This window comes from Schistocerca nitens, chromosome 1, assembly GCF_023898315.1.
Source record: "Schistocerca nitens isolate TAMUIC-IGC-003100 chromosome 1, iqSchNite1.1, whole genome shotgun sequence".
NCBI lineage: Eukaryota > Metazoa > Arthropoda > Insecta > Orthoptera > Acrididae > Schistocerca > Schistocerca nitens.
The window spans coordinates 477,459,457-477,476,485 of NC_064614.1; the positions used below are offsets into that span (position 1 = coordinate 477,459,457).

Consider the following 17,029-nt stretch of genomic DNA (forward strand, 5'->3'; position numbering starts at 1 on the left):
GGATAGCTGCATCAAACCAGTCTTCGGACTGAAGACCATATAAACAACAACAAACTGATGACCGTCCATTACTCACATAAAGCGAAAAAGTAATTAGGTTATCTTCAACCCCAAGCTGTCTGTTAAATAATGTTCCGTAGCTCAGTTTGTAAATAGCAAAATAAGATGTTATCCAAATAAGAAAATCCGTTACAAAACCATTATCCAATTACACTGAAGAGCCAAAGAAACTGGTGCACCTCCGTAATATCGTGTAGGGACCCCGCGTGCAAGCAGGAGTGCCGCAACACGACGTGGCATCGACTCGACTAATGTCTGATGTAGTGCTGGATGGAACTGACACCATGAATCTTGCAAGGCTGTCCATAAATCCTTAACAGTGCTAGGGGGTGGAGTTCTCTTTTGAACAGCACGTTGCAAGGCATCCTAGATACGCTCAATAATATTCAAGTCTGGCTTGTTCGGTGGTCAGTGGAAGTGTTTAAACTCAAAAGAGTGTTCCTGGAGCTATACTCTGTAGCAATTCTGGATTTTTGGGGGGTCGCATTGTCCTGTTTGAATTGTCCAAGTCCTTTGGAAAGGAAAATGGACATGAATGGACGCAAGTGATCAGACAGGATGCTTACATACGTGTCACCTGTCAGAGTCGTATCCAGACGTATCATGGATCCAGTGTCACTCCAACTGCACACGCCCCACATCATTACAGAACCTCCACCAACTTGAAGAGTCCCCTGCTGACATGCAGGGTCCATAGATTCATGAGGTTGTCTCCATACACGTACACGTCCATCCGCTCGACACAATTTGAAACGAGACTTGTCCGACCAGGCCACATGTTTCCAGCCATCAACAGTCCAATGTCGGTGTTGACGGGCCCAGGCGAGGCGTAAAGCTTTGTGTCGTGCAGTCATCAGGGGTACACGAGTAGGCCTTCGGCTCCGAAATCCCCTATCAATGATGTTTCGTTGAATTGTTCTCACGCTGACAGTTGTTGAGGGTTCCCAGCATTGAAATCTGCTGCAATTTGCGGAAGCGTTCATCTTCTGTCACGCTGAACGATTCTGTTCAGTCGTCGATGGTCCCGTTCTTGCAGGATCTCTTTCTGGCTGCAGTGATGTCGAAGATACGATGTTTTACAGGATTCCTGATATTCACGGTACACTCGTCAAATGATCGTACGGGAAAATCTCCACTTCATCGCTACCTCGGAGATATTGTGTCCCATCACTCGTGCGCCGACTATAACACCACGTTCAAACTCAAATAAATCTTGATATCCTGCCATTGTAGCAGCAGTAACAGATCTGACAACTGCGCCAGACACTTGTTGTCTTATAAATGCGTTGCAGACCGCAGCGCCGTATTATGCCTGTTTACATATCTCTTTATTTATATACATATGCCAATAGCAGTTTTTCTGCCGCTTCAGTCTATATCTAGATGTTCAGGTTCACTTCCTCCCTAGTGTATAGAGTATCCATACTGTTTGATTTGGTTTTCCGTCTCGCGGATTTAAACCTTTCACCAACCATAGCTACATGCAACAACGTCATTTGCGTTATGTGTGGCGTCTCTCCCCTTAGCTCTCTACTTTTTTCCTGTTGGTACGACCTGAAGAGCAAGACGATGGTTGCTGTCAGGATCCTATGTGTCTTTCGCTTATTGTTTGGTCCTTTTCCTCTTTTCAATATTTCTTAGGTGTTTCGTGATTCTGCAGACATTGATTTTCTAATGGATTGTTTCATTTTCGGAGTAAGCAAAATTATATGGGATACACTCAAAAATAAAATTATCCTACACAGAATTTCATAGCATCATAAAACGTCACACTAATTTCTTTTGGCCTTAAGACTGGAATTAAAAGGCAGTCACTACGTAGCGGATATGAGATACCATCGAAACCTTGGTTCCAAAAAACCAACAACAGCAGAAGAAGCATCTCCAGTTTAATAAGGATGAGGCTAAACTACTGGAATTTTCCAAGCCATTTTACCCCCTTCTTCCGCCTGAAACACATTTTTAATATGAGTGTGGAAAGAAGCAACTGTCAGTGTCAAACACTTTGCTATTTACTTGCCGTCTACAAAGAATTCCGCAGGTAAACACAATGAAGAATCTGATAACGGAAGATGTACCTTTCCTTGTATCCATCAGCACTTTCTTTCGATTAGGAGTTGTTGCCATCTTTGATCTAGTGAAAAAATATCTGAACAAAACGAATTTATACATACAGTGCACGTTCAAAATAATAACACTAACGATATACATAGATAGAAAATATTGTAACATCAGTTAATGAAAGGTTATGATTGCAGTGTTTACAGTGTAATGTGATACTTTAGCAACAATTATTCTGTTGCTATAGAGAAATTTGTTTTTAAATGCACTTTGCCATTACGTAACCTGTGTCTTAATTAATATAGTTAATCTCAACGTGTGTTTTGTGTAATGTGTACACACAAGATGGTTGTCAAGAGGTCGAAACTAATAAAGAACCAAACAAATCAATATCAAAATTAAATTCCACCGTTGTCCGTCAATGGGGTCTTGAATAGGATCACATTTCACTCTAAATCAGGCGGTAGTGAACATGTCCCATCCATTTCAACTAACTCCAACGATAGTGGCAGGGGAGGTGGAGGGAATAACGTATTGCAAGAGAAATACAAAATATATGAATACATAATCGAGAGGATAGTGGACTACTGTTGATGGAGGGCCTAGCTACACTGAGGTGACAAAATTCATGGGATACCTCCCAGCATCGTGTCGGACCTTCTTTTGCCTGGAGTAGTGCAGCAACTCGACGTGCAAAGGGCTCAGCAAGTCGTTAGAAGACCCCTGCAGAAATATTGAGCCATGCTCCCTGTATAGCGTTGTTCGTGGTGAGAGGCAATGCCTGAAATTCTGTATCTTCAGCACACTCTTCACACTATGGATCTCGGATTATTGAATTCCTTATCGACTTCCGAAATGGAATGCCCTTCCGTCTAGTTCTAGCTACCCTTCCGTGTTCAGAGTCTGACGTCGGAAATCTTTTCACAAGGATCACCTGAGTGCAGTGACAGCTCCGCCAGTCCACTGCCCTTTTATAACCTGTGTACGTGATACTACTGTCATCTGTATATATGCATATCGCTGTCCTATGTCTTTGGCACCTCGGTGTATCAGTTTATATGCTCGACCAGATTTAATTAGAATTCATAAGCGTTTATGGGAACTAGAGACCTCAAATATAACAGAAAAATGGAGGAAACAAAAAATGGAAATATTTACTTTATTCGTAACTAATGAGCATTGTCTTAAGGAATGGAAATTGGAAATTTCTGGTAATTCTTATGGGACCAAACTGCTGAGGCGTTCAGTCCCTAGGCTTACACACTACTTAATCTAACTTACACTGACTTACGCTAAGGACAACACACACACTCATGCCACAAGGAGGGCTCCAACCTCCGACGGGGGCAGCCGCGCGAACCGTGACAAGGCGCCCGAGACCACGCGGCTCTAAAGGAATAAAAACTCCACTCTTTCCTACAACTGTCTGTATTTCTCTTGTTCGAACTGTATATACAAAGGGAGACTAAACATCTGGAAGGATAACTTATAATAGAAGTTGGCAAACAAGGAATCCAGAGAAAAAGAACTGTCAGACGAGGGGATCAAGTAAAGCGGATGAGAATGATGTGAATAAGAACTCTGTTTATAAAAGACAGAACAGTGCAATTAGCTTAAAATAGTGAGAACAAATTTCTTTGTGAGATCCATAAACGGAAAATGTGACTTATGATAAGATTTCGAGAAGCATTAATGCTAAATATTTCTCTGAAGTCGGTCCATATTTTTCAGTACTTAGAAGGCAAAGAATACGGTGATACCTGTGTTTGTCCGGGCGTGGCAGTAATCAGTAACGAACTTCTCTAGCGTGAAGCGTGGAAGGCGCAGATTCTTGACCACCTGCACCGGGTCGCCGTCTTTCCACATGAACACCAGGTCATCAGTCGTCCAACCATCTGCAAACCGCACAATCTACAGCAGCTCTCTCCTAATGTATGCTCAAAATTTTCAGCATTATAATAACCAAACAGAAAAATATATCACTAAGTAGCATAAGCAACTTTGTTTTTCTTTTATAACAAGTAAATGTATAACTATATTACGAATGTCCTTCTCGGTGCATTACGTATTGTTAAGGTTGAAGCCATTTGTTGACACTGCGTATTACAATTTTTGAGCCTCCAAAACCACTCTCATCAGCGTGAGGTTGTAAAATACTTCATTAAAACATTTTTCTTTACAAACAAACTTGGGATATTGGACTCGCTATTTTCATAACCATCTCTATACGGGCTAACTTATGGATAATGTGCCAGAACTGGTTACTGCAACAGCTGTTTTTCTTTGGCATTTATTTTAACATCAGGTCTTGCAGCTACAGATGATGACTGTTCAAGTGTTAATGCCCAGATAATACTGTGGAAATCCGTCAGAGCACAGTTGTACTAGGTTGTTGGTAAGAATAGTATAGTACGGTAAGAATAGTATAGTACCGTCAACTGTGGAGACTACAATGCGTCCATCAACACCGAATGAATATGGAGAGGGTACCCACCTACTAATCTTGCCCCATCGTGTAGTGTCACAATAGCTCAATAGCAATGAAACCGAGGCCTAGTCACTCGATCAAGGAAGCTCTTTATCACTATACTACTTGACAAAAAAAGTGAATCGCTCAGATGGGGAGGTGGAAAGGAAATGAAACTTCATGGGTTGAATGTGTATGTGATGTTATTTCAGTGATTACAAAATCAAATCAAGTTTACAAAGAACTTGGCAGTATGGGCCCACTTATCATTATGACGTTGCACCTCTTATGGCCTGGATATGTGCACTGATTCTGTTGGGAAGGGTGTGACAGTGGCTTTTTATTCTCTCCTGAGGCCAGCTGGCGCACGACTAGAGACACACGCCACTTGTGGACGAGTGCTGTTCCGTTGAAAGACGGTACGACGATACTGTCGCATGAGCGCTAACACATGAAGACACAGGCTGCCCTTGGCATACCGTTGTGTCGTCATAGTTCCTCAATGACCACCGGCCGTGACCTGGGGTCATACTCGATGCTGTTGAGCATTGTAATAATGGGACGTCACCCTAGGTCGTCGCCATACTAGCCGACGATAGTCATCCGGAGTAGTGCAGAACCGCGATTCATCGCTGAACACAGTGCGACGCCATTAATTAACAATCCATGCACCCCGCCTCAAGGCACTATACACCGCCAAATGCGGTGATGTTTGTTGTGTTGCTAATGGTATCCTAAGCACTAATGGTGCGATATGACACAGAAGTTGCGGAGAGTCCATTACTTGTTCTCGACTACAAGCGAAGGTGTGAACTGGGTTGCAATGTGCTTGGTGCACATTAAGACGATCCTCCCTTCTGGTGGTCAGACTTAGCCGACCGGAACATTCACGACGAGTCAGGCTGCTCTCACGTTTCCACGCACTCCCACTTGTCACATACCCCACAAATCTGGATATTACACGTTCCCACAAGCAGGTGCCTGTCGAACTCTGTCAGGTGCTGATAACTGTGTTTCACAAGATTACGTGGCATCTCCGTGTCTTTCACATGGAAACTCAATATCTGACACTGCCCATAACCCTTATATATCATACCAGGTCTTGTAACAACACGTACCAAGACATAACTAACGCACTCTTTTGGCTGTTCTGCCTTCAGGGAGTATTTCAACTCTTTGCACTTAGGGCCTACATAAATACCAATGGTTGGTTGGTTGGTTGGTTTGGGGAAGGAGACCAGACAGCGTGGTCATCGGTCTCATCGGATTAGGGAAGGAAGTCGGCCGTGCCCTTTCAGAGGAACCATCCCGGCATTTGCCTGGAGTGATTTAGGGAAATCACGGAAAAGCTAAATCAGGATGGCCGGACGCGGGATTGAACCGTCGTCCTCCCGAATGCGAGTCCAGTGTCTAACCACTGGGCCACCCCGCTCGGTAAATACCAATGGTACCCACATGAAAGAAATCATGATGCTATCCGACCGTACCTTCCACATGTGTTTCACTTTTTTTTGTCAGGCAGTGTAAATGTGTTATCTCGCAAAATGCGAGTCATTTGCTGAAAAGCACTGTAATAATAGTTGCAAGGACTCCTCAAGCAGGAAATACATCGGAGGTCATTCATTTTTCTGAGAGATATGGTTCACCTACTACTGTGTAATTAAATAAAAGAGCTCCACTATATATATTCTCAGGGACTTGAAATTGCTTCGTTTGATAGCATTAATGAGGAAATAAGCAATTATCACATCCCTCTCCTGGAGATTAATGTATGCTTTAGAAACCAGTATCGTTCCTGCTCCTTTAAGAAATACCTCAATCTACTTCATGGGGTTGAATGAGTCCAGTTAATATCATTACTTAGAATACAAATTGAACGTTCCATAGACCAATTAGGCATGCTAACTCCACAACTACATCACTGCACTTCACTGTTTTGCAAATTGTTCGCTCTTTTCACTTTTTCCGCCATTTGGGAAATCCTGCTGAACACTCGAAGTGCATTAATAAAATCTTCTCTGGTTCAAATGGTTCTGAACACTATGGGACGTAACATCTGAGGTCATCAGTCCCTTAGAACTTAGAACTACTTAAACCTATCTAACCTAAGGACATTGTACACATCCATACCCGACGCAGGATTCGAACCTGCGACCGTAGCGGTCGCACAGTTCCAGACTGAAGCGCCTAGAACAGCTCGGTCACAGCGGCCCGCAATATTCTCTGGTTTCCGAGTAACTGGATAGACCACCATGAGCTTTCGCTCGTATACTCCTTGCGCATTACCAAGTGGTAACAAGACGTCACTGGTGCTCAATTATTTGCCAAATAACGCAATAGTTACATCCCGCAGCCACCGCGCCCACTTGTAATTCGGCTGATCCTGTACGTCGTTATTGCGGTCGCCTCAAATGTAAATTACTTCTTCTATTATGCTACCTCAGAAACAGTTCGTTCCTGTAATGGCAGATGTATCGTCAAATGTAATTCGGCGTCCATTTAATTATATTTGTTCTCCTACGGGTGATTTTTCGGAATACCGTACACGTAAATTCCTTTAGTTTTCTGTCCGGCGTTCCTCCACAATTCGCACTATTTGCCCGATGTAACTGTAGCGACACTTGCATTATACTTTGTTTACGTCGAGTATTTTGATTTGTTTAACGTGCTTCATAGGCATCACGAGTTGCCCTATTTTTGCTGGTGGCCTGATGCCAATAAACACCTGACAGCAGCTTAGGTCAACTGAGCAAATATTTCCTGGAAATCAAAGCAGTTGGTGCAACTCAAAGCTAAAGGAGATTTTATTAATTCGTATCATTGCGAAATCATTTATTCGTTTACTCTGAGTAACATGAAAGAGCCAGCCGCTTGGATAAAGTCCCGTTCAATTCTTTTTAAAATAATGGCAAATCTTCATTTTGCAGTTATTCTCGAATGTTTGTTATTCACTGGTAGAATAGTTTCGTTCTTCTATACTACAAGCTACCAAAATCTTTCACACAGAACACCAACGGTCACGTTGTAAGCTACATATCGTGTATATCGAGAGTCGCTTTAGCACCGTTAGTGTTGCATTTGTTACGTCACATAAGCTGCAGTGGTTGGCGCGTAAAGGGAGAGTTGGGACTCAGTGTGAAAGATTAACAGTAGCTTAATCATTCGTCGGAACCATAGAGTGAGATGCGCCTCCAGTATGTTGATTCAAGTATTAGACAGTAGTCAGTAATGATACGCGTACACGTGTGTGCCGCGATATAGTGCCAACGGTACGTTTAATGCAAAAGTTAAGCTGAATTGTGCGTGATATAAGCTCACATTTGTGCCACGCCGCATGGACTGATCTAGTAAGATCGTAATTATGCTCACCAATTGACGATCAGTAGTCTTGAGTGGTCCGACTGTGAAAAAGACTACGAATCACAAGCGTGAGTACAGTGCAGTTCTGGAAAAGAATCGATTCAGTATTTAGTGATATTTCATCACAACTGCGTACCTTAGTTGGTATTATAGTGCCCACCCATTCCCCCAGCGTTGAACTGTGTATCGCATGAGATTTTTTCGTAAGTAATATTAGTATCAAGAACGTCCAGAATAGCTTCATCGTAATTATTGGTCTATATTTCACGACAGATCTGTTTCGGCTTTTATCATCATATCAGCAACATGAGCATGCAATGTTGGTGCGATTATTTTCATACCATACATAATACGTCTTGCACATGTGGTTGATTATGTATTGGTATCGACGTGTAGGTGAACTTGACGTTTATATTACGTCGATAGTAAACTGTCACGTAACTGTCAGCGTTCACTTGTCCCTAAAATTACCTAATTGTAATATTTGTTATATATTTCATATGTTTATCCACTAATTTGACAGTTCTGTTCTCTGATGTTGTATGTTTACAAAGTATAAGAAAATAGACAGTGATGATGTATTTCCCACTGTCTGAGTTTCGACGTAGGCTATCTTTTATCCCATTCTGTGTTCCAGTATTTCAACACCGCTTTTCAGGTAGAATTTGTGTTTAAAACCTGCATGTTCGTATAATTTTTCTTGTGGGTAGTTTCTCATGTGTATATCAATTTTGAGTTCCTCAAAAACGATCATACTGGATCTTTTGGGTATGCTATGCACTATTACAAATTTGTATACGCGTGAGAAGCTATCCACAAGAAGTATTAAACGAACGTACAGATTTTAAACACAAATTCTACGCAAGATATTTTATTGAAATAAGGGAACACGAAAAGAGATAAAAATTTAAAAACAAATAACACATAATAACTGAAGATAGCCTACGTCGAAATCCAGCCAGAGGAATGTAGCATCATACCTCTCTATCTGCTTCTCCTTTCTAAACATAGAACGTCATAGTAAGAGAACTGTAAAATTACTGTCAAAACATATTTAACGTAAAACAAATATTACAGTTACGTAATTTTACGAACAACTGAGCTCCTACTGTAACGTGACACGATAGTGCACTGCCTACGTCATTAAGAAAAAGGATACAATGTTCCTTCGGACATGCATGTAAGTCCTAAGGAACATTGCACTGTTCTTCTTAACGACGTAAGCCCTGTACTATCGTATGTATCTGCCGATACCAGGCAGCGACATTCAATTAAAATGGCCTCCCCTGTACGGGAACTGTAGATTGTGACACAGGACCGACGACATTTGAAAGTTTGGGTCCGGACGTGAGTCCTGTACGGATAACCACAGCGGTTAAGGTGACCGCTCGAGTAAGGCGGAAATCCGCGTTCGAGTCCCGACTCGGCACAATTTTTCGCTGCTGTCATTCCCTTATGCAGCTGATAGCTGTTCGTATTCGCAACTGCGAATAGATTTTACGTACACTGAAAAGCCAGAGAAACTGGTACACCTGCCTAATATCGTGTAGGGCCCCGGGAGCACGCAGAACTGCCGCTACACGACGTGGCATCGACTCGACTAATGTCTGAAGTAGTGCTGGATGGAACTGACACCATGAATCCTGCAAGGCTGTCCATAAATCCGTAAGAGTACTAAGAGTACTAGGGGTGGAGTTCTCTTTTGCAGGAGTGCTGCAACACGACGTGGCATGGACTCGACTAATGTCTGAACTAGTGCTGGGGGGAATTGACACCATGAAGCCTGAAGGGCTGTCCATAAATCCGCAAGAGTACGAGGGGGTGGAGATCTCTTCTGAACAGCACGCTGCAACGCCTTCCAGATATGCTCAATAATGCCGGCCGGAGTGGCCGTGTGGTTCTAGGCGCTGCAATCAGGAACCGAGCAACCGCTACGGTCGCAGGTTCCAGTTCTGCCTCGGGCATGGATGTGTGTGATGTCCTTAGGTTAGTTATGTTTAATTAGTTCTAAGTTCTAGGCGACTGATGACCTCAGAAGTTAAGTCGCATAGTGCTCAGAGCCATTTGAACCATTTTGCTCAATAATGTTCATGCCTGGCGAGTTTTGGTGGCCAGCGGAAGTGTTTAAACTCGAGAGTGTTCCTGGAGCCACTCTGTAGCAATTCTGGATGTGTGGGGGGTCGCATTGTCCTACTGGAATTATCCAAGTCCTTCGGAATGCACAATGGACATAAATGGGTGCAGGTGATCGGACAAGATATTTACGTACGTGTCACCTGTCACAGTCGTATCTAGATTTATCCGGGGTCCCATATCATTCCAACGCCTCACGCCATTACAGGGCCTCCACCAACTTGAACGGTCCTCTGTTGACATGAAAGGTTCATGGACTCAAGAGATTGTCTCCATACCCGTATAAGTCAATCCGCTCGATACAATCTGAAACGAGACTTGTCCGACCAGGCAACATGTTTCCAGTCATCAACAGTCCAAAGTCGGTGTCGACGGGCCCAGGCGCGGCGTAAAGCTTTCTGTCGCGCAAAAAATGGTTCCAATGGCTCTGAGCACTATGGGACTTAACTTCTGAGGTCATCCGTCCCGTAGAACTTAGAACTACTTAAACCTAACTAACCTAAGGACATCACACACATCCATGCCCGAGGCAAGATTCGAACCTGCGACCGTAGCGGCCGCGCGGTTCCAGACTGTAGCGCCTAGAGCCACTCGGCCACCCCGGCCGGCTGTGTCGTGCAGTCATCAAGGTTCCACGAATTGGCCTTCAGCTCCGAAAGCCCATATCAATGATGTTTTGGTGAGTAGTTCGCACGCTGACACTTGCTGACGGCACAGCATTGAAATCTGCATTAATTTGCGGAAGGGTTGCACTTAAGTCACGTTGAACGATGTTCTTCAGTCGTCGTTGGTCCCGTTCTTGCAGGATCTTTTTCCAGCCGCAGCGCTGTCGGAGATTTGATGTTTTACCGGATTTGTGATATTCATGCTAAACTCGTGAAACTGTCGTACTGAAAAATCCCTACTTCCTCGCTTTCTCGGAGATGCTGTGTCCCATCGCTCGTGCGCAGACTAAAACACCACGATCAAACTCACTTAAATCTTGATATCCTGCCATTGTAGCAGCAGTAAGTGCTCTAACAACTGCGCCAGACACATGTCTTATATAGTCGTTTCCGAAGTCAGCGCCGTATTCTGGCTATTTACATATCTGTGTATTTGAATACCAATTCCTAAATCAGTTTCTTTGGCCCTTCAGTGTATATGTTACGTGACAATTTAATATCTATGTTATACTGTCATCAAGTTTGCCTAGACGTAGGTACCAGTATGTAATCTATCCAGTATGGCAGGTATGTTACTTATGTGAATGATCTCATCATCACTGTATTCGCAGGTTACTCGAAAAACGCAATGAGAGCCGAAATAGATCTATCGCGAAATGAAGATGATAATTACGTTCCATCTGTTCTGGATCTTCTTTATAATAATATCATTATCTAAGATATACTACGCAGCAGGCTCAAATGAAAAAATACACTCCTGGAAATTGAAATAAGAACACCGTGAATTCATTGTCCCAGGAAGGGGAAACTTTATTGACACATTCCTGGGGTCAGATACATCACATGATCACACTGACAGAACCACAGGCACATAGACACAGGCAACAGAGCATGCACAATGTCGGCACTAGTACAGTGTATATCCACCTTTCGCAGCAATGCAGGCTGCTATTCTCCCATGGAGACGATCGTAGAGATGCTGGATGTAGTCCTGTGGAACGGCTTTCCATGCCATTTCCACCTGGCGCCTCAGTTGGACCAGCGTTCGTGCTGGACGTGCAGACCGCATGAGACGACGCTTCATCCAGTCCCAAACATGCTCAATGAGGGACAGATCCGGAGATCTTGCTGGCCAGGGTAGTTGATTTACACCTTCTAGAGCACGTTGGGTGGCACGGGATACATGCGGACGTGCATTGTCCTGTTGGAACAGCAAGTTCCCTTGCCGGTCTAGGAATGGTAGAACGATGGGTTCGATGACGGTTTGGATGTACCGTGCACTATTCAGTGTCCCCTCGACGATCACCAGTGGTGTACGGCCAGTGTAGGAGATCGCTCCCCACACCATGATGCCGGGTGTTGGCCCTGTGTGCCTCGGTCGTATGCAGTCCTGATTGTGGCGCTCACCTGCACGGCGCCAAACACGCATACGACCATCATTGGCACCAAGGCAGAAGCGACTCTCATCGCTGAAGACGACACGTCTCCATTCGTCCCTCCATTCACTCCTGTCGCGACACCACTGGAGGCGGGCAGCACGATGTTGGGGCGTGAGCGGAAGACGGCCTAACGGTGTGCGGGACCGTAGCCCAGCTTCATGGAGACGGTTGCGAATGGTCCTCGCCGATACCCCAGGAGCAACAGTGTCCCTAATTTGCTGGGAAGTGGCGGTGCGGTCCCCTACGGCACTGCGTAGGATCCTACGGTCTTGGCGTGCATCCGTGCGTCGCTGCGGTCCGGTCCCAGGTCGACGGGCACGTGCACCTTCCGCCGACCACTGGCGACAACATCGATGTACTGTGGAGACCTCACGCCCCACGTGTTGAGCAATTCGGCGGTACGTCCACCCGGCCTCCCGCATGCCTACTATACGCCCTCGCTCAAAGTTCGTCAACTGCACATACGGTTCACGTCCACGCTGTCGCGGCATGCTACCAGTGTTAAAGACTGCGATGGAGCTCCGTATGCCACGGCAAACTGGCTGACACTGATGGCGGCGGTGCACAAATGCTGCGCAGCTAGCGCCATTCGACGGCCAACACCGCGGGTCCTGGTGTGTCCGCTGTGCCGTGCGTGTGATCATTGCTTGTACAGCCCTCTCGCAGTGTCCGGAGCAAGTATGGTGGGTCTGACACACCGGTGTCAATGTGTTCTTTTTTCCATTTCCAGGAGTGTATTTTGAGTACAACTGCAGTAACAATGACACGCCGGAAGGCGCAGCCATTGTAGGAGCTGTTGATAGGTGGGATAGCCGAGGTTAGTTTTCAGTCATTTTGGTGCAAGCAGAACCATTATTTATTGATTATACAGGGTGAACATTAATAAATCCGACAAACTGTGGGGACGGGTTCCTGGCTGGAAATGGAGGAAAAAACTTCCTATGAACGTGTGTACGGGAATGTATCGCTGCCACGGTAGATGGCGCTGACGAATGACAGTTCCTCTGATCATGTACCATTTGTTCCTTGTGTGTTGCAGGCTGTGTGATTGACGCAGCGCAGTGTAAGCAGCAGAATTGCCCGGTATTCATGTCGGGAACAAGCCGAGATGGTGTTTGTGTACGGCCAAGTAGATGGGAACGGCCGAGAGGCAGCACGGCTATACCAAAACAAGTACCCTCACCGACACCAACCACGTCACCTACATTTCAAGACCTTTTTGGGTGTTTGTGTGACCACGTAATTGTACTTTGGGTTGCAACATGTTGGTGGGCTACTTGCCTGGAGCTTGTACTAGGGTTCGTCTCAGTATTCCATAGAACCTGGTTCTCAAAATCTAGTGTACGGACGGTCCGCCACCTCCATGCACGTTCGTCTATCTAAAGGACCCATGATCACACAAACGCCCAAAAAGAGCTTGAAATGTGTGGTGTGGTTTGTGTCTGTGAAAGTAGTTGTTTTGGCGTAGCCGTGCTGTCTCTCGACTGTTTCCATCTGTTTCGCCGTACACAAACACGATCTCGACTTGTTTCCGACGTGGATACTGGACCTTTCTACTGCTTACAGCACGCTGCGTCAATCACACAGCCTGCAATACACAAGGAACAGCCGGCACGTGGTCAGAGGAGCTGTCATTCTTCAGCGCCATCTGCCGTGCCAACGATGCATTTTCGGACACATGTTCATGGGGCCTTTTTTTCCTCAGTTTCCAGTCAGGAATCCGTCCCTTGCAGTTTGTCGGTTTTATTAATGTTCGCCCTGTATATCCTGTCAGCTGCAGCGAACAAATTAGTAACAAATGTATCACAGTGGCGACAAATATTAGATGAGGATACCAAGTGCTACCGTATTAACAGCAGTGCTGTGTACTGAATGTAGACTCGATACTCACAGCTGGCCATCCTGATGGAGCACACCTGTCGATCGTGTGGGTACAGCCTCAGGTCCATGGGACACGAGAGTGTCATTGAGATTCTGCAACAAACAAGGAAATTATGTTATAATCGTAGATCATTTACAAAAAAATGCATTGTGTAACTGTGACTGTAAGATAAGAACCCAGTGAATGAATTTATGAAACTGTAAGTTATCATTCCAGTAGTCCAAAAACAAGTGCGCGCGTAAAATTGTTTGTGCAAGCGTGGAAGTCTCTTCTTTCTTTTATATTTCATTAGCGTTCCTTTGTTAACCACAACCTCGTTTACTTTTTGGAGATCCTAGAAACCGGTCACTCAGTGCAGCATAGTATGTATAAAAACCGCTGATAGCCTCGCCATTGAGCACCTATAAACCACACACTCACCTTCATATAAATACGAGCATTTTCCTGAGTGGTTTCTTCAACGCTATAGGGAATTATGAATATTATGCCACTGTTATCCCACATTTCACACCTGATTTTAAGTTCACCAAGACATATTCAGCTAGCAACTGATTGTCGGCGATGTTGATAAAATGGGTACAACAGTCAGCGTAGGTTCAAAAAGGATATTAGGGTATAGCCGTGCGGTTCGTATCACATACCCAATAAAATGCGTCTTTCAGTCAAACGCTAACCTAAATGTAACAAATTAAGTACTCGCTTTATATATACATATTGGTTACCATTGGTCTAGGGGCAGTTCCGTCATATGCGCCGAGCTTTTATCTTCATGTAAATTTATATGTACACGATGTATGAAGTAATTTGTTTATTTTGCTGTATAATCAATTGCGTATATTATGTAAATATCGCTGAGTAATCGCTGAGGGAATGTTAGGGAAACGTTAGGTTTTTGTCAGCGAAGAAGTGTCGTTGGAGTAGCGGTATCTCTGGACGCGGGAGGATGTTACGTCAGAGCGCGCGCTACACAGAGAGAGAACTCTGGTGTGACACTTGGTGAAGTGCGGACGCATGGATGGCGTGCACTGTACTGGAGGAGTGATTGTTTAGCTGCACGTGGCAAGTGATGAGCGTGGGCGGTGGAAATATTGGCTGGAGCAACATCAAGAACCCGCCACGCCAATATCATTGCCAATAACTCCCGTGCTCGCTAATTATCATGGAAAGGAGCCAGCAGCAGTATCGTCGTCAGCTACTGCGTCACGGCGAGAATGGACTGAAGTAAAATTGCTGCACCACAGCTTATTGTCAACTAGTTCTGTAACGGCGTTACTCAGCTTTGTGGTGTGAATAATTACCATTGTTTAATCAAAACTGTTTACCCGTGATACTCCTAAAATCATTCACCAAGTAGGTTCCTGTTCAAATGGCTCTGAGCACTATGGGACTTAACATCTGAGGTCTTCAGTCCCCTAGAACTTAGAACTACTTAAACTTAACTAATCTAAGGACATCACACACATCCATGCCCGAGGCAGGATTCGAACCTGCGACCGTAGCGGTCACGCGGTTCCAAACTGAAGCGCCTAGAACCGCACGGCCACTCCGGCCGGCTTAGGTTCCTGTCCTGTCCTATTGTGACAATAATCCGAGTACCGTTTATGAAAAATGAAAATAGCAGAGCCAGTTAATTTTGCTTATGAACTAAATGATTCAGTTAGATTAAAGATTTGAACTTAAAGCATTCAGTAATTTCAGTCTCACTAACTTTAAATTTGAACTTTAACCTGAGGCGATCTAATTGTTGCAAATAGTAAATCAACTAATAAAATTAAAATAATTCCTGGCACTATAAACAAAAGCACTAACTAGAATTAATGAGTGAGTGCAAATATCAGTGATTATTGTAATTTGTTGTTAGTAAAGTTCTGGTTCACATTTTGACTTGCAGTCGCGCTAAAGTATAATGATTACCTTTTGATACAGTAATGATCAATTTCTACTTCCCTGTTCAGAAGTCAATAGAGTTTCTTTTAATTATTTTTTGCCATTTTCCAAAATTCATATGAAAATAGTGGACGTTATTGTGAGGTAGCGCCATTGTCCATTTTCACTTACAACAGTAAGTAACCATCAATCTAAGTGTTATCTTGTATGTTTTCAAAATTTCTGCTCTATTAGTTAATGATATTTCGACTGCAAATTATTTTCTTTCTCGCTTTATTACGTAAATGTTTCAGTTGTTTTTGCTAACGTGCGTGCAGCCCTCTGTTGCCGCGCGTGTTCGAGTAATTCTTGACATTGACTGTTCGGCTCATTAATTCGCCTACCGAACAGAAATTCTGGCCAGTTGGGCTGGCGACCGTATTTCTTTTAGCTACAATTATTTCAGTAACTCTTCTTATTCTGTTCCGATCCACGTGGTACCCCTTGTCGTTGGCACAGTACGTGAATGATAGCACAAACCTTTCGAACAACCATACTAAATTTTACAGTAATTAAGTAGGCGGAATAAGTTGCCCTAGAAGGCATCTTGTTGTTAACCTCCCCCTCATTTATCGACTTTATATTGAATCTTCGGAACGATAACCTTTTCAAAATTTTATTCCAATTGTTTACACGGTCATATATTTCTAACATTGTCGATAGAAGGGAAGGAGGACGTTACAACCTGCAGCCCGGATCTTTAGAAATACGTGAGTGGTTAGCAGGTACTTTTCGTGTTTCAACACTGGGTTTAATGTGTTCTTCGTGAAATTCTTGAATCCCTTTCAAAAAGTTGCGGCATGGTAATCAGGTTCCTTTCCGGTATAGAGATAACTCGATCAGAATGCGCGAATGCCGGCACTGAATATAACAATGTTCCAATACGGAGGCAGAGGATCTTTATCTTAAGGAAGTTTTGCCCACTATTGAGCGTGAGAAGCATTTACCGTGAACGTTACCCAAGTCAGTTCAAGATATAATGATATAATGATACTGCGGCCTACGTTTGGTGGAAATGCAAATGAAAAAGAATATT

At 44.1% G+C, this 17,029-nt stretch overlaps 1 protein-coding gene across 2 annotated transcripts in view; it reads right to left on the reverse strand.

Moving 5' to 3' along the window:
- Positions 1-17,029, reverse strand: part of LOC126252055 (glutamate-gated chloride channel-like) — a 135,545-nt gene that overhangs the window by 22,571 nt on the left and 95,945 nt on the right. For both annotated transcript variants that reach the window (XM_049952875.1, XM_049952864.1), the window contains exons 7-8: positions 14,077-14,159; positions 3,882-4,016 (exon numbers count right to left, since the gene is read on the reverse strand). In XM_049952875.1, the coding sequence (XP_049808832.1) occupies positions 3,882-4,016; positions 14,077-14,159 (218 nt within the window). The remainder of the gene's footprint in view (positions 1-3,881; positions 4,017-14,076; positions 14,160-17,029) is intronic.